We start from the raw sequence: 17,158 nt of genomic DNA, 5'->3' as shown, positions 1-17,158 counted from the left end.
AATGCCTGGCATTTTTAGCTCCGAGTGCACGAGGACTGACTCACGAAGCACCAGAATTGATGTGGAAGTCCTGACAGTGAAAAAACGAAGAGGCACTCAATGCATTTCCTTTCTGTTCCTCACCTTTCGCACTCTTGCCTGCTCCAACATGGAGGAGCTGTTTTTTCCCCCTTTGCCCCACATTTTATGAACACTTTTTGGGCAATAATGTTCCAGGAAGACCAAGAGAGAGCAAGAGGGGAGGGGAACTACTTTCTAACACCCATCTACTAACATCCCCAGGGAAGCTGAGCTAGCAGGAGACAGTCCCCAGTACAGGTGCTCAGGCACTGCCCTTATTTGAGAGTAATTTCAAATGGAAATGTTCTTTTCCCATGCTGCAGCATGTTTGATATGGGACACAACCTCTCATGTATAGCAAAGAAAATATTCAAGGCAGCCAAAATAACCTCTTCCTGCTCAACGACCAGGGTTATTCGTCATTATACAAAGACTTTTAAAAGCAAAAAGGATGTTGCTGAAGACAAAGCAGGGATGTCAATAAAGTGCAAGTAAGATGCCATCTAAATAACTTTCTGAAGAGATACCAATTCTCTGCATTACACTGTTGCTATTAACATCAATCCACTGCTATTGAACAGTGTTCTTAAGGTTGAGTTATTTTATTGTAGAAGTAGAAGCCCAAATTTAGACAAGAAGCACCCACTAATATTTTGCTAAAAGGATGACATGATTTAAGACAAAAGCAGATACTTCCATCTAACTGTCCTTCTTGAAACTTGCACAACCATCAGAAAAAAGCATCAATAATTACTGCAGCAAAGAACATGAAGTCAAAACGAGATGAGGTTTTTGGTTTCTGTAAGTGTTTACAACGGACAGGAGGAAGCCAGAAAAGGAACAAATAAATTAGACAAAGATCCCAGGGACAAGATTGTCTCTTAGCCCATTTGTAAAAGGCCATCCATAGGTTAATGGGAGATGATGTTGCCACTATATTAATTAATAATCATAATGCAAGCTAGCAAGATAGCAGCACTCTGATAGATCTCTAGTTGCTAGAAATACACCAAATGCTAGCTGAATCAAATAGAAAATCTCTCCTAGCTGTGCAATCGAAGGCACGTTTGCCAGAGGACTGGTCCTACTGCAGGCCTGAATATGTTGAAACTAATTAAAGTTAATTAAGAAAAGGTCACTGTGTGTCATTGGCCAAGACATTCAACTCGTCTGCTATTTTAATAAGTTATCAGTTCACCTAGATGATCTTTAGCCAGCTCCACACGATACCTTGTCATTCCTCCATAAAATTAGCTACTGTACTTACAAAGAGGGGGCATGTCCATACGTAACTTTGGGACCACTTTAAACCACCTGTACAGCCATCTTGCTACTGCCTTGAATCCACCTGGCTTTATACCACTCCATTGAAATGCAGGGCAAAAGGCCCACAGTTCAACTAACAAGCAAACTTATTTGCCAGAAGATATCACTTCAGGCAAGGTTATGTGGAAGATTCTCCAGATTTCTTCTACCCTGTGCAGGTGACATTTGTTTTTGCCTCAGATTTTGCTGGTTTTATGCCGCTCTTCCCTTTAGTGGTAGCTTCTAACCTACTTTGCACAAACTCTGTGAATCTGAAGTTACTCCACATGTTGGCTAATTTATTTCAGAGTTGCTCTGGATTTAGAGGAACAGAAACTGCATATTTGTTTCCACCATAAGAGCTGTTTCAGAAATACTCATGCATGGTACAAGCAGGATTAGTAGTGGGGAAGAGCAGCTCAGGCTGTGCATCCAGCCCACATACTGCCAGAGAGGTTGGGTAGTACCAACCCAGTGACACTTTGCATTGCTACATACTTCTAATTAAAGGTTTGGCATGGGGAGTAGTGGTTTGCTTGGTTAACCTCCGAGCATTTACTCCTAAGTGGAAACGGCAGCAATGCTCACTGCAGGAGGTATACTTCTATCTGAGGGCAACTTTGCAGACAAGCACATTTTTAATGAGTGGGATTCAGCATCTCCACACGGGTTTCCCGGAGTTATGCCTGCAGGTGCCCACGTGGCTCATTCAGACACCTGCCATCTGGTTCTGCTGCCTCCGCTAACGCTGCAGCCCTGTGCTGCTGGCAAAGCCTCCTGTTCAGGGAGGCACCGAGTTCTGCCAGAGCTCAGCTTGGGGAAAGCAACATTGCCCTGCTGTGCTGCTGCTCCCTGGGAACGCAGCTACTGCCCTCACTCAGGGAAGCCTGCCGACCTTGGCAGGCTATTTGGGATCCTGCAAGAGCTCAGCATGTACGGACAGGATTACAAGGCTGTTGTAATGGTTCTGCTGCTGTAACTGCAATGGAGTGGAGAGGATGTAAGTCTGGGAATCCCAGTGTGGACCCCAGCTCTGCTGCCCATCCTGGAGAGATGGCTTCAGCTTCATACCTTCCCTCCCACTTTCTATCCTGTCTGCCTTGGTTACAAGGAATTTAGGGCCTCTCACCCTTACTGTGGTGCCATCCACAGTCTAGGGGTTGCCATTTTGGAGGACCTTCCAGAATAACTCTTGCTCCTCTGGAGCTCATAGAGCAGGCTTCTCCTGTCCACTGCCAGGACTCTCCATCCCCCCCAGTACTGCCTTCTTCTTGGGAAACCCTCCTCCGTTGCTCTCTGGCCACAGGCAGCATGGAAATACCATAGAAATAACCAGCCAATCCCTCCAGCCACAGAGCAACTGCGACGCAGCAGAACGCAATGCAGCCACAAGGCTTCCTGGCTATCTGTACAGCAGGATGCCCGCAGGACCTCTGAGGAAGGCAGCAGGTCTCCTTCCACCAGGAAGCTCTCTTTGGCTTGGTGCACCTCCAGCGCTCCCCTTGAGCAAGGAGCAAGTTCTACGTTAGATGGTTTCTTCTACCTCAGCCATTAGAGACAGACAAAATCCCCTATAAGGGAAGAAAGAAGCTAAAGCAAAAGTGCAACCGAACCAGTCTGTTAGGAGACTCAAAAGAAGAAGACTCCTTTCCTACTAGCATGCCTCCACAGCTAGTCAAAAGCAAAAGGATTTAACTGAAACCCAGGGAATCTGTCCCGCTTTCCTGGCTTACCTGGGAGGAAGGAGAGGGAGCAATGCAGGAGGAAGTTGGCTATGCAGAGCTGGCAGCGTCTCCGCCACGGACAAGCTCTCGGAGTGGCTTGCTGATTGTCCTGGGATAACGTGCAAAGGTATCACCAACGGGTGGCTATTTATAATGTCCCAGCATGTGCTCCACGTCTTCCTCATCTGCTCTGAGGTCCTGCTCATTCTCCACCCACTGCATCAGTCATACGCCTCATCTCTCCCACACAGTGGAGAGCCTGAAAGGAAGAATGACTGTCTTTCCCAAATAAGGCAGCCTCTACCATCAGTGTTGCATCTGATTTCCTTCTCTAAGCAAGAAAGCTGTCTCTCTGGGGGAACTAAGTGAGAAGGCCAATGAATGTAGAAGCCCAGGCAGAATGAGCAACGTAGAAGCTGTTCCCTAACCACACCATGCACCTGCAGGGGGAAAGTCTCCACCAAGTTACTTGCAAGAAAACACGAGTGATCTCCAGTCCTCAATGCCCTGTTCTCATAGCCAGGAAGCTCATATAAGTCCAGCATGGAGAATGAATCCTAGACATCAAAGCACAAACCTCTTACTGAAGTGGAGCCTAGCTGTCCTTGAAAACAGTGGACCCCGAGGTCAATGAGCTGGTGAGCCCAAGCAGAAGGACCAGGCGAGTGCTGCTAAGACCATACTTCCTCACCACAGCTGTGAGCGCCTGTCCTATTCAAGTGCCAGAGTTACTGCATTTATTCTTTGGCATTGTGAGAATATTAACACTCACAAGCATCAAGCTCCTGTCAACAGAAAAAAAAGCCTCAGTCTGCTGAGTTCTCCTTCACAAAAGGAATATATAAATGCAGGGAAACACACAATATTCTTGCAAGAAGAATTTGCACCTCATCTGGGAGGTAATTTAATCTTTTGCTTGCAAGAGAATGTTGCTGTTAAAAAAAGTTTAGGGAGAGCTGTTCCAAACCAGTTTTTCACTGAACGAAATGAGTTTACCAGACATGAAGGAGAAAAGACATCTTAAAACTTCTGTGAGCTGTAGTTCTAACAATCTGAAACCACTAGCAAAATGCTTCTTCTTGAAACATCTTTGAGTGAACCCCTCATCTTCTAAGCATTGTGTACCTGCTTTGATGGATCATAACTTGATATAGGACAAAACTGAACCATTTTATTTTGACAGCTGTGGCTTTTTAAAGAAAAGCTCAAAAATATGGTGAGAATAAAATACTAAAGTACTACAGTTTCTTTATGGGACACGAGGCTTACACATTAATACTGTTTGTGTTTACATTTTAAAGGCATCATCTAATTCAGGGCACAGACTGTACTTCTCAGGCCCATCTTAAAGAGAATATTAATATCCAGGAACAAACTGAATGCTAGTTTGCAGACTCAAGCTCTCCCAGGTATTTTGTAGACCTTTAGAGACTTCTTAAAAGATCTGAGGGATCCCAGATGAAGCGGTTACCTGAAAAGTCTCCTCCTTCAGGCAGCTGGATGTTCATGCCTACACAAGCTGCCATGCTTGTAGTCCGCACGTTTTCCAAAGCATTTGTATTTGGCTGGTGCTGGTGAAGGTCAGACCTGGTGGTGGTTGCGTGGACACCTGGACAGGTACTGCATTCGGTGGTCTAGCACGGCTTCTCTGTTCTTTTTTGGTCTCCCAAGAAGTTTCCTCTGGTGTTGGATTGGAAGCAGGGAGCAGTTGCCTGAGAGTGATGAAGGGGAAGCATGAGCAAATTTATCTCCATGTGCCATCTTTTTTCAGTACAGGTTATAATTTAATTCTTACCCATACCACTTCCAATGCAGGGTGAGGATGACACATGTGGTAGCTTTCTATTTGTGCTTCAGTTTGTAGGCAAGTATTTGCGGACCCTTTAGCATCAACCTGGATCTCTCTCCTTTAAGGAGTTCCACTCCTGGGTGAAGATTGCTTTTCAGGTGGCGAAGAAATTTAGCTAATGTTTTCCTCAGAGCAGATGTGGTATTGTCTGAGAGCTTGGCTGTATAAATTCAGTCCACTTTCCATGGTTATGGGTTGATGTGCAGTCCAATGATGTATCACCATTTGCACGGACTATTTTTTAAGGAAGATGGTGGTGGCTGGTCCTTCAACATGCTGACCCTGTGTGACGGAGGCTGCAGAATACGTAGCTATGTTTCATGAACGATTTCAGTCCAGAAGATGAATCCTTTGACTTTGGTTTGCTGGTGCAGCTATCTAAATACTCTCTCCCTTCCTGAATGTGATGGATGAAAAGGCTGGTATACTGGGGCCATTTTCAAGCTTCCATCTATCGAAAATGAAGTTGCAGTAAGATCTCTACACTGAAAACCTTTCTGGCAATCTCAAATAAAGGCTGTAATGCTGACACAAGCAGGACCACTCAAATAGCTCTGGCCAGAAAATTTTACCAGCATGTCACCAAGGTCCCAGACACGTGACGTTTCCTGAGTTCTTTCCAGAAATCTTGCTCTTATGCTGCCCCTCCAACACAACTGCCTCTTAAAGAGCACAAGAAGATTTTGAGTAACCATGGTGTCGCAGTCTGGCCCACACCTTCTTCTCTTCTGGAGCAGCGCATGAGTTCATCACATGCCAACCAAGGGGATGCCTGGGCCTGGCTCACACGTTGTCTGCATTGCCAGTTTTGGTATCGGACCTGCGATGGTGGAGAGTGGCACCACTTTCAAAGGGGGTAAGCAGGCCATCATGAGAAACACAAACTGGGAGTGACTGCTAACTGCCTGGGAAAACACGCTAGAGCAAAAGTCAGCAAAAAAAAAGTCTCCCCACTTTCCCCAGTTATACATAACGCAGCATTTTCCTAAAAGAGGTAAGTGCTCAGTTGCTCACAGATTACTTATGACTGATACATGTATTTGACTGAATTCTTTTTTATAATTGTTTATTAAATATTTAAGAAAACTTAAAACGCACTCTCCCTTACTAGCCAAACCAGACTTTAAAGGGTTTCCTACTTTATGGATCCTTTCTCACATTAATAGGAGGTACATCATTAACAAAGTACTACAGATTTCTTCTACATCATTTCTTTTGGAACAATTTGGATTGTCTATTCATGGAGAATTTTCTCTTCTCTTTTCTGCAGCCCACTTAGAATGCTAGTCTTTTGCCATAGCATGAATCTACATCCTCTGTCAAGGGCTGCTTCTGTCACATTACACCTTATTTCCCCTGCTGAGCCTCTTTTCATTTTTCCTCACAGGAGGGAGCACAGCAGTATTTTAACAAAAGCCAAGACTCTTGCGTGACCACAACTTTTAGAGACTTTAACTAAACCCCAGAGAAAGCTGTGAGAAAAACGGAGATGTCGCCACTTTGCAAATTAGGTACTTACTGCAAGGACTTTGTCCCATTCACCACCCAGAACACAGCACCATGGCCGAACCTCATTGTCTTTTATTCCCAGGAGCAGAAGCCAAGGGCAACTGCACTCAACAAATGGTAGCAGGAGGCATTGCTCTCCTCATGGTTAGCAAGCTGTACCCACAGGAACACCTTTCTTCACACAAGAAGCAATTCTCAACCTGTCCCTTTGGAGATTATCTTATCTTCTTTTCTTCAGGGCTCCTCAGCTGGTTCCTAACTCCTGACCTCCATTTTCTTGCAGATGTCCCAGCTTTTTCTCCAGGTGTCCAAACATGCTCTGTTACATAGATCTCACACATTGGTTATAACATTTAGAAAGAGGTGTTCTTTCTGGATATTTTTGTTATTGCAAATCATCAGCTGCTTTCTGACTGCTAAATAGTTGTATGCAGGTAGGAGGGTACAAAGAGTGATAAACCAGGCACACCAGCTTACTTGTGAGGCTGCAAGGAGAACCTGAGCACAGCCATCCATCTAAGCCCTACAGTTCAGAAACTATTAGCACAACAATGATCAGATAAAGTAGTCTCTCAGTTTTGCTTTTATGTGTTAAAAAAAAAAAAAAAAAGAGAGAGAGGAAGCATTTTTCAGTCCACTGGAAAAAAATGTGTTGCAACTTCATCTTGTGCCCTTTCTACGTCATGGCAATCTGAGTTTCCTACATTGCCAACATATGATCTGGTCAATCATTTCCCACAGAAAAACCCATGCCATTCAGCATGAAGCATCAGAATGAATATTTTCGCCAGGATTGCTGATCCTACACTTACGCCTACTCTAGCCCAACTCCAGAATAATAAAAAAGGGCTAATTTTAGTCCTGCATAGGAGGACAGCACAGCTTTCTGAGTGGTGTGAGCAGTTGTATGTCCTCCTTTAGCACGAGAATTTAATTACGGAAGTGTCAGTGGGGCAATTACAGTCAAAAGAGCTTACTGCTGAATCACCAGGCCAGGGCTGTCAAACATGTTCCCACGCAGAGTGACTGCGGCTTGGCAAAACACTCCTCTTAATTTCTTCTCTGACAATGGATCGCCATTTAACCAGCAACAGAAAAGATGTTGACTTTTTATGTGTATGGTAGTAGTTTCACGTTGCTTTATCCCAAAGCACCACGTTTCTCCAATCCACATTTTGCACATTAGATTAGACAATGGATCTTTCTGAACTTTAAGGGCAGTCAATCTTTTAAAACTACTGCGTCTGCTTTCTCTTAACCACCTTCTTCTGCACTTTGCTTCCCCAAACTCCTCTGGGATTCTGGAAACTGCATGGCAGGTTAGGTTTTTTGGGTTGCTGAATAAATGAGATGTCTCCTATGGAGGTTTTCTTGGCTAGAATCATGCTGTTGCCATCCAGAAGATGCTCAGTGTGATTCAAAGGTCTCTGGCACTGGTCTTTGATAGCATCTGTAAGTCTATTTCTACCACAATCTGCTAGCTAGAATGTTTCCAAGCACAGGTGAGGACGTTCACTAGAGGTTATCCCTCTAGACAAACACCGTGTAGAGTTTGCGGCTAGAAGATTTCTTAAATCTAAGAAATACCAACATTGCACTGCTAAGGAATATTGCATGTGCTTTAACTTTCTTACAAATATTCACCTAAAATTATTACTTCAGATGAGATAAACCAACCCAGTTAAAAGCAGGAGTCTCGGGGAGGTAGGGATGGGGGGAAGAGAGACAGAGACAGAGAACTTCTGAGTCTGTTTTGTAGTAGTTCCTTGACCTACAGACTGTGATGAAAATGGTGAGTATTTCTGACTCAGCCAGAATAGGAAGTCTTTTTCTAAGCCAGACTGGAAACAATTTGAAATGAGGTTGCTTTCCAGACTTAAGAGGTGGGCAAATGAGTCTTCCTCACAGAAATTGGAATAGTCTGTGTCTTAACATAGTGAGACAAGAAGTGCACATGCTGAAAATGAAGAACATGCAGAGAAACTCACTTGCAAGACACCACTGCAAAGCTGGCTACAGAAACAGCTCTTTCTCCCAGGCTCCATTTTAGGTTACTATCTCCCAGAAAAGATTTACCACAGAGCTCAGAAGACCTCCCATTTAAAACCCTTGGTTTTAGATACACCACACCAAGCAAAGCACCAAGGACACTTGCACTCCTCTCAACTACACTTTGGAAATGAGTTATGAGCACTGCTTTGAGGTTTTATTCAGCATGACTCTTGACACCCTATTCTATATTTTGGAGAGTTCAAACCAGGAACGACTGGGGCAATATCATTTTAATGGAGGTCTCCTTACTTTCTGCCCTCATTAAAGTCAGGAACATAAGGACAACTTGAGATCACAATCTTAAGCTTTTTACCCCAAGTAGTAATTAATTACTTCACTGTAGCTGCTGAATACTTGTCCAGAAGGGAGTACACTCCCAGCATAGAAATAAGGTAGTGTGCTTGGTAACCACCAAATAATGAAATGCTTGCAGAGTTGGATCCCTCCTGTCTTCTCAAGTAAGCAAGCAGAAGACACTCAGCTCTCTGCATAAGACCAAAAAAAAAAAAAAAAAGGGAGAAAGAAAGTAAAACACAAACAAAAAAGAAGGAAGCCATAATAATGACTTCCAAGAAGATTATTGTTATTTCTTGTGAGGCAGTTATGAAATGTCTCAAGGAGCCCAAAAGAGAACTACAAAGGCTAGAGGTACCATCTCAGCAATAAGTATACCACGAGGACATTTAGGCTTCAGAATAGAAAGTCATATTCTCTGTTCTTCCATGAGAAGGGAAAGAAAACAGGAACAGCCCTGCCTCTATTCAATTTTCTGCACATAAGGGTACTACTCCAGAGGTTCAACAGAAGGTACAGCACTGAGACCTATTCTGCCAAGGCAAGATTTAGACCATTATCGAAAGAAAAACAAAAGTACCTAACCTGGTAATTTCACTAAAAATTCAGATACACACAAACAGGGAACTCAGTCTTGATTTTTCCTTCCTTCTACCCCATAAACTTGAGGAAAAACTTAGAAACCCTCCACATAACTCAGGGATACAGACTCTCATTAGAAATAAAATGAACAAACAAAAAGAAAACAAGAGATGAAGAAAACTACTGAAAACAGTTTGTTTTATTTCCAGGATCAAATATTACAATAGGACATTTACATATATTTATAAAAAATGCAGCAGTTGTGTATATAGATCAGAGGTTTCCTTGAGTTTGGTCCCTCCCAGCACAGTGAGCTGAAATCTTCCAAGTTAATTCTCTCCCTCCTCCCACATTAAGTTGCATGATTGAAGGAAAAAGTCACTATTGTAAAAATTGACAGGCAAAGTCATAATTCTGAAACTGTAAGTTCACCAAACAGAGGAAACAGACTCATTTAAAATTAAGTTATCTATTCTATAGTCTGGTGTCTCTGATTAGGCACCACACTTCTGAGTTGAGTTTTACCCAGATTTTCTTCACATAAAGCTGTTCTATAAAATAGCACCTCACCCCCTTCCTCCATGTACTTTTACTATCTATCCTTCTATATCTTAAAGTCTCAGCACCATTAGACAATCAGTTACAGAATTGCTCTTCTCTGTACTGCAGACACTCACAGTAATTAATGACAGTGACCAAATTCAGAACTTCTGCAATTACCGGTAATATAGTGATGTAAAAAAAATTTTTACTGAGGCAACTTGAGGCACTGATGTTAAGTGCCACATTCTCTGATTAAAAATATATATGTGTATATATACATACATATATATATATATACATACATATATATATGGCTATATTTATCGGCGGTGGACAGACACTAAGCATCTCACAGCCAGGAAGAGACTGGAATAAAAGTCATCCTGTACAACATCACAGAACATGTATCCATTAACCTCACAGTTCAGGAGCAGATAGCAGACTATAACCAAACTACAGTAAGATCTTGCACTCAGAGAAAAACTTTACAAGATGATCTTTACCAAACAATAAGCAACAGCATGCACAGACCTCAACAGCCAGGGATCAAAAAGTTTTTAGGTTAACCCAAAACAATGACTAAGGGAATTTCCAACAATACAGACGGCCGATATAGTGGTCAGAACATGCCCTAGTATTTAGTTTTGTTTTGCCTTTAAAGCAGTAGTTTTTTCCATTTAGAGGAAATCATTTGGGGGGGAGGGAGGAAGGGGGGTGCATTCAAATCTGTTAAAACTGCCAGACAAGGCAAATCCAATCTTCATTAGACTGAGACTCTGCACTTCACCTACCGAAAGTACATCCGTGCAGTCCCTCCCTGTCTTGGCATACAGTACTACCTATTTATTACTAACTTGATACAAAAGGGATTAAACAAAAAGAAAGTTGTGAAAGTTTTCTAAAAACTAATTAAAAAAAAAAAGATGATTTAAGATGCAGGGGTAAAATACAGTAACAACCTATTCCTTAAAGTTCCTGAAATGACATGCATCTTGCCATTCCCAAGGGCATTCCTACATGGGGTTCTTCCTTATCCCTTTCTTTGTGTGTTTTTAGGAAGAACAACACATTTTATGCATCTTTGCAGTTTTTGGTATCCAATGAAATGCAGGCCAAGTGATGCTTCACTGTCCCTCCCTGCTCCCAAAAGAAAATGGGATTTTAGTTTAACCCTTGCTGCTCTCCAGTTCTTGTGAACTCACTGCTCCAGCCCTAAAAACAACCTCAAAAAAGCAAGGAATTAGAGGCCCAGCTACCACAGACAGGGAGTATGTGCCCAAAAGCGGCCATAATTAGCTGCCCACACGGACTGCAAAAGATGCATCATGCCCTCTGTAACATGGCAGCATCAAGCAGCTGGGTTCAAAGAACCACTGCCCAAAGACAAGGCTTGTTCTTCAAAGAGCTTCTGCATAAGCCATCATACGCAGAACTACCTTTTTCAGCTGAAGTTATGAAGATCTCAAAGAATGCATAACAATTTTTTTTTCAATAGCCAGAAGATGTATCAAACAGCAAGCACACAATTATGTGGAAGTTTCCTTAAAAGCATATTAGAGAAGCCAAGCCCTTCAGCACTGAGGTTTATTTATTAAAACATGTACTAAAAAACAGCTGTCTCCTTCTGACTGTAGCAAGCATACAAACCACAGCATTGGTGTAAACTGGTATGACCTGGTGTATAATCTGACAGCTATTTAATCCGGTGCTCTTTAAAAATTGTGTCTATGAAAGTAACTGAATACAGAAAATGCAAGCTATTTGCAGCAGTTAACAATGGACTTGCTTTACAGAACAGGCGTGTTCTTCTGTAATAATAAGGTAGCAGACCTAGTGACTACCAGAAAGTATGCTGATGCATAACCTCAATTGCTGTTTAAATCCACTTACAAAAATTTTATCTTTGGACACCTTCTTTAGAGAAAACTAGAATTTACAAGGCCATTTATACACACATATACACACACCCTTTTTAACATTTAACTGTCACCTTATCTGATTTATCAAGAAAGACAATATACTTCAGTACATAAAGGTCAGAAGTGTAAAATCACAGACCTTCATTCAAAGATTACTGAAAGTAATGCAAGTACACCTAGAAACTTTTGACCCAGCCTCTATCTCCCCTCTTTATGCTAGCAGAGAATATTGTAAGGTTGAAGCCGGTCAATCAGTTTGACCTAGAGCAGGTTATTATGAGGAAAGAGGAGGGCCGAGATCCTTCTCTGGGTCTCTGAAGGACCATGAGTGGGAATCCAGCAATGCATGTGCCAGCAGCACCTAGCAGAGACAGCCAATGTTCATTTTGCATCCTGTTTCTGAATATTGGTTGTAACTGTGACTATTAACCATTAGCCACAGTTAGATTACATGAGTAACTAATACTACCAGAATAAAAACAAGTTAGATGAAGGGCATGCGCAAAGAAGATTTCCTCTGTGAAGAGCAAGAAGCAAGACCTTGAAGTACATTAATTCTATTTAGTTCTCTACTCACAAAGACAGTGGCTTATACTGTTTAAATGCATCTCCGCTCCACTGAATTCATGGCAGTTCTTGCAAAACAGCATGCAAATTAAGGCTGAAAAACACCCACAAGAAGTTACAAAACACAGCCTTTGAGGAATTACTTGCATTGTCCTTCAAACTTCACCTTCTTCTTTTGCAATTAGAGGCTGAAGGTGTTTTCCCAACATTTTCCAAGTAGTTTGTACTTCATATTTAATATTTAGAAGCAATTGTGATACAGACTCTTTTTAAATAGAGCCAAAATAGCTTACACTTTTAACACTTACAACCAGCTGCATGCATAACCTGGTTAATGTTCTCAGCAGCATCTCTCAGGCCTGCAAAACACGCTGAAAGGGCTTCAGCATGGATGAAAATCTGAAGAGGTTGGTGCTGTTTCTTAATAGTTTTCAGCCTCCACAACACAGCTGACTGATGTGTGTGCTGTAGCATTGTTTTTATTGGGGATGGGGGAAGAGGAGAGAGGAATGAAGGAGAAGAAGAGTCACAAGCAGGGTCACTTCACCCTTTTTAAAATTCTCTGCCTCCTGATCGCAAACCAAAGCAAAAGAAAGCAGAAAAAGAAAGAAAACACAGCATGCTAGAGAAGGAAAAGAAAATCCAGGCTCAGCGTTTCTTGGGAAAAAGACAAAGTACCAGGAACTGCCAAAAATTCATTTGGACTTTATCCACAAGACAGAAAAAATATGACATTTTCAGTGTAGATCTTCCATCTCATGTTCTTATTTCCCTCTTAGGTTGTAAAAAGATTAGTATTCTCTAAATAAAACCTCAAGAAATGGAAAGGTTGTTTTCATTTTCCTAAAAAAATCAAAGTGAGAGCATAAGTACTCCTAGTTCCACTACACTAGCAGACAAAAACATTTGCCAAGTGAGAGAGGCATATTTTGATGGATTAATAAACAACTTGCTGCAGAGCTTCAATGTACAACTTCTACTTCCTTGCGTAAGAGGTGACTGAACTGCTCTTGCATAACCAAAGCAATGAAAACCTACCCCAGGGCTTCCAATTTGGATTTGATCACAAGACAACCAGTCTAAGATTATTCCTTTTCTTGCAGCTGAGCAGAGGAGGGGGGAAAAAAAAGAAAAAAAAAAGGAAGGAGTTCTGGCAGCTGCCTCACAGCTCACATATTTTTAGTTCTGAAAAAGAGTTTAGGAAAGGAGATTTCCCAATGTGGGACCATGCTCTAAATGGTGCGCACTATCTCCACTAGCAGAACTGATAAAGAAGTTCATGCTCTTGCCTGCAGTGCAGTCTCCCCTCTTCCCCACTACTGATACAGCTGTTGGTTATTTTACATCTGATCACTTCACCAACTCACAGCCTAGTGCCAGGTACGCATTAGTACAACTGGGGAGAGGAAGAGGGGAAAGAGAAGCTACCAATAAAACAGACATAGGAATGGGACTAAATGGCCAGAGACAATTTTGCACGTTTACTTTCACTGCCAGAAATGTTAATGTGAAAACATGTTCCAAAAGTGGATACGAACCTGCATCTGTCCAAAATTAGTTGGCCTTCTGTCAGCAAACACAGTCGACCAGCAACAACTTGAAAGAGAAATCAGCAGAACTGCAAAGGCTCCCTCCCTGCCTAATACAGAGAGGAACGGGGTGGGGGAGAACAGGAAAGGCCAACATACTCTTGTCTATCAGGCTAGCTAGGACAGGAAACGACTACATACATGTGTCAGGTACTGCATCCTATTGACAGCCCATCATAATTTTCCTGTGAAGCCAGGGAGAAAGAGGTAATGAGTTTCAAGGCAACACACACCAGAGGAATTATTTCCATTAAATAGCTGAAGCTGTCTAGGGAGGCATTAGACCTACACAAAAGGATCCTTCAGTCCAGAGGTGCCACTGCCACTTCACAGGCCATCTACCAATAGTCCCCTTCCTCCACTGGCCTTGCAATTCACTTCCTTTCTAGTGCTGGGAAGTGGCCTCTGTTAAAGGAGGTCATCTTGTGATATCTTTACAGTCCAAAAATGACATCTGATTTCACAGCACTCACTGATCAGGAAGCTGCTATCATATTTCGCTTTTGTGACCCCATAACTTGCAGTGGAATGCAAAACAGTTTTCACATAGGAGGGAAATTAATTTATACAGTTTTATGGCTCTATGTAAAACCTCGATTCTGAGGGAGAGGATAGTTGTGAGCAAATACTGTCCTGCATACTCCATGACTTCCTACATTTAAAGACTCCGAAACATGCAGTCGTGTATGACACTTAAGGCAAAATATCTGGAAAAGTTTTATCCTATAGTAAGTTTCTGATCACTAAGTCTCTTTCTTTAACAAATATAATTATCTGACAGTGTCATGTCATGAAGCCAGTGCTCCCTGACGTGCCATGTGCAGCTCACTAGTAGAAAGAGCCTAACACTTCTTGTTGTAACTCATATCTTCTCCCTGTTTGTCCAGGGAAAAGTTACACTTATGGTAGGTCTTATACACCTTTTTCTTCACTGGTGAAGAGCATGCCAGACTGAGTTCCTAACTGTAAATAAACACTCTGCTTCAACATTAGTCTTGAGGATGGCTGTGTTAATGAACTTTTATACCGCTCTAATATCTGCTATAACACACAGTGACCAACAGCTCTATATCACGATAAAATACCTTGGGAAAGTAGGGCAGTCAGCATTGTCCAATGCACACACAGGATATGCCTGCACAACTTCTGATGCCAGCTTCCATAGGTGAAAAGAAAATCTGACTCAAATAGGGAAATTAACTGCTACTTTCAATACAACCTGCCAGATTTAAAGGTAATTCATTATAGATAGAGTTGAAAATAGCATAAAAAGCATCCGAGAGTTCGTCACCTGACTATGAAATCTTTCATAATGCATTAATTACTTCTGCAGTCTGACAAGGCTTTGTATATGTTTTTAACTAATAAAGGGAACCCTGCTTAGAACTTGCTGTGCAGTCCAACTGCAGTCAGTGTTCTAAAACCCCTGCAAGGCTAGTCACCTCTGGGAAAAAAACACACAAACAAAAAAGCCAACTAACCGTTGGCTTTATGATAAGTGTTCTCTGGAGATTCTAAGATCTTTACAACATCCTATCACCTTCCATCATCATTTGTAAAATCCTGAAAGTAAACAGGAGGAGTCATTTAGGGGATGTGGGGGAGAGAACAAATTGAAATGTCACCTACTGTTACAAAGGAGTCAAGTCTGCTAAAATAGCAGACAAGCAGCTTTCCCTCTGGGCCAAGCAGTCAATCCCATATTGAGTATACCTGTTTTTTTTACCATGTTCATTAGCAGCATTTGAAGCAGGAAGAAAATATGCACGCAATATAGAAGCCTTTAAATTAGATGGGAGCAGAGCATCTTAACACAGTTCACCCCAAGTCCTTCCCAAAATAAGTTTTCTCCAGAGTGCTAGATAAGTGATCCCCTAAGAAGGCCGTAAGGTTAATGGAGACCTTTCACGCAGAGAATAAAAATGAAGGTAGGACTCTACTAAAGATTATATTCTCCCCTTACAGAAAGATGACTCAGCGCCTTATCACACAGTATTTTAAAAAAATAAATTAAACAAAACAGATTTAAGAATAGCAGCGAGAAGGGTATGTATGTTATGGCCACTCCAAGCCCCAGCATACCGGATGCACAGATTACCCTTTTACTTTATTCCATAAAAACAAAGGAAGGACATTCTTCTCAAAGAGAGATGTTCTTCCCAATGCTCTCCCCAGGGCCCAAGCTGAGGAAAAATGAACAAAACTCCGAACATTCTCACTTGGTCACTAGATTAGGAGAAGGGAAGAAGAGAGAGAAGGGCCAGCCAGCTGCCTGCCTGATTTCAGCACTGCAATCCTACGACCCTCAACTGCATATTTAATGAGTTGGTGTCCTAGGCAGAGAGAGAAGGAAGGCTGGGAGAGTTCAGGCCACAGTGCTAATTCCTTTCCTGCACAAAGACAGTCTCTTGAGGACACAGGCCTGCCTCCTGTAATGTGATCTCATAGTCCAGGTGGGAGAGTTTCCTTCGAGGGAAGTTGGTAAGAAGTTCAAAGCGTTCATTGGGGTATCCTTTTGACTGGACATGCTTCACAAGAGCCTGGAGAGAAAAAAAAGCAAAGTGCTATTTAATTCAAAAATCAGTGTCACAAAAACATCTCCATTTCCTTTTAAAAAAGTAGTCTGCAATTACAGAGAGAAAAAGAATCTTGAAATTTTGTATATAATATAGAAACTTTATTATTTAATTTAGCCCTCACATGGCATGAATAATCAGAGAAGCTAATTATCAAGAGATTCCCTCCCCTAACCAATTCTTTAAGCAGAAGGAAAGCATATATAATAGTATATTGATTTAAGTAAGCTGAATTTCACATTATACATTCAAGTCACAATAAAACAGGTTTTCAGAAATGCCCAAAATAGAAGCTCCCTCATTTGTTTAACAGACACTATCCCTACATTAAACCTAAAAGTCACTAAAGAAGTATTTTTCTTTGCCAGGTAACTTTGACAAAAACAAATGTACTGTTTTTACTAACAGTCTAATTTTTTTCTTGCCTTCAAGGAACATGAAGTGCTTTTTGTTTTTTATTTTAGAGCTCTTTTCAGTTCATTGATTTCTCTGCTTAAAATAGCAATCAGAGGTAGGATACAGAGGGGGTTAGGATAAAGAGATAACAGCCTCACAATCAAATACACAGATACGTCAGGAACAGCTAATG

The 17,158-nt window shown here is 41.8% G+C and overlaps 1 protein-coding gene across 3 annotated transcripts in view; it reads right to left on the bottom strand.

Moving 5' to 3' along the window:
• Positions 1-9,556: 9,556 nt before the first annotated feature.
• The window catches only part of UBXN7 (UBX domain protein 7), a 33,612-nt gene continuing 26,010 nt past the window's right edge, over positions 9,557-17,158 (bottom strand). For all 3 annotated transcript variants that reach the window (XM_026110643.2, XM_026110645.2, XM_026110644.2), the window contains exon 11: positions 9,557-16,533. In XM_026110643.2, coding sequence (XP_025966428.1) covers positions 16,372-16,533 — 162 coding nt within the window. In that variant the 3' untranslated portion in view covers positions 9,557-16,371. The remainder of the gene's footprint in view (positions 16,534-17,158) is intronic.

Source organism: Dromaius novaehollandiae, chromosome 9, assembly GCF_036370855.1.
Source record: "Dromaius novaehollandiae isolate bDroNov1 chromosome 9, bDroNov1.hap1, whole genome shotgun sequence".
Taxonomy (NCBI): Eukaryota; Metazoa; Chordata; class Aves; order Casuariiformes; family Dromaiidae; genus Dromaius; species Dromaius novaehollandiae.
Note: the sequence above shows the minus strand (reverse complement) of the source record. Positions and strands in the feature narration are given on the sequence as shown.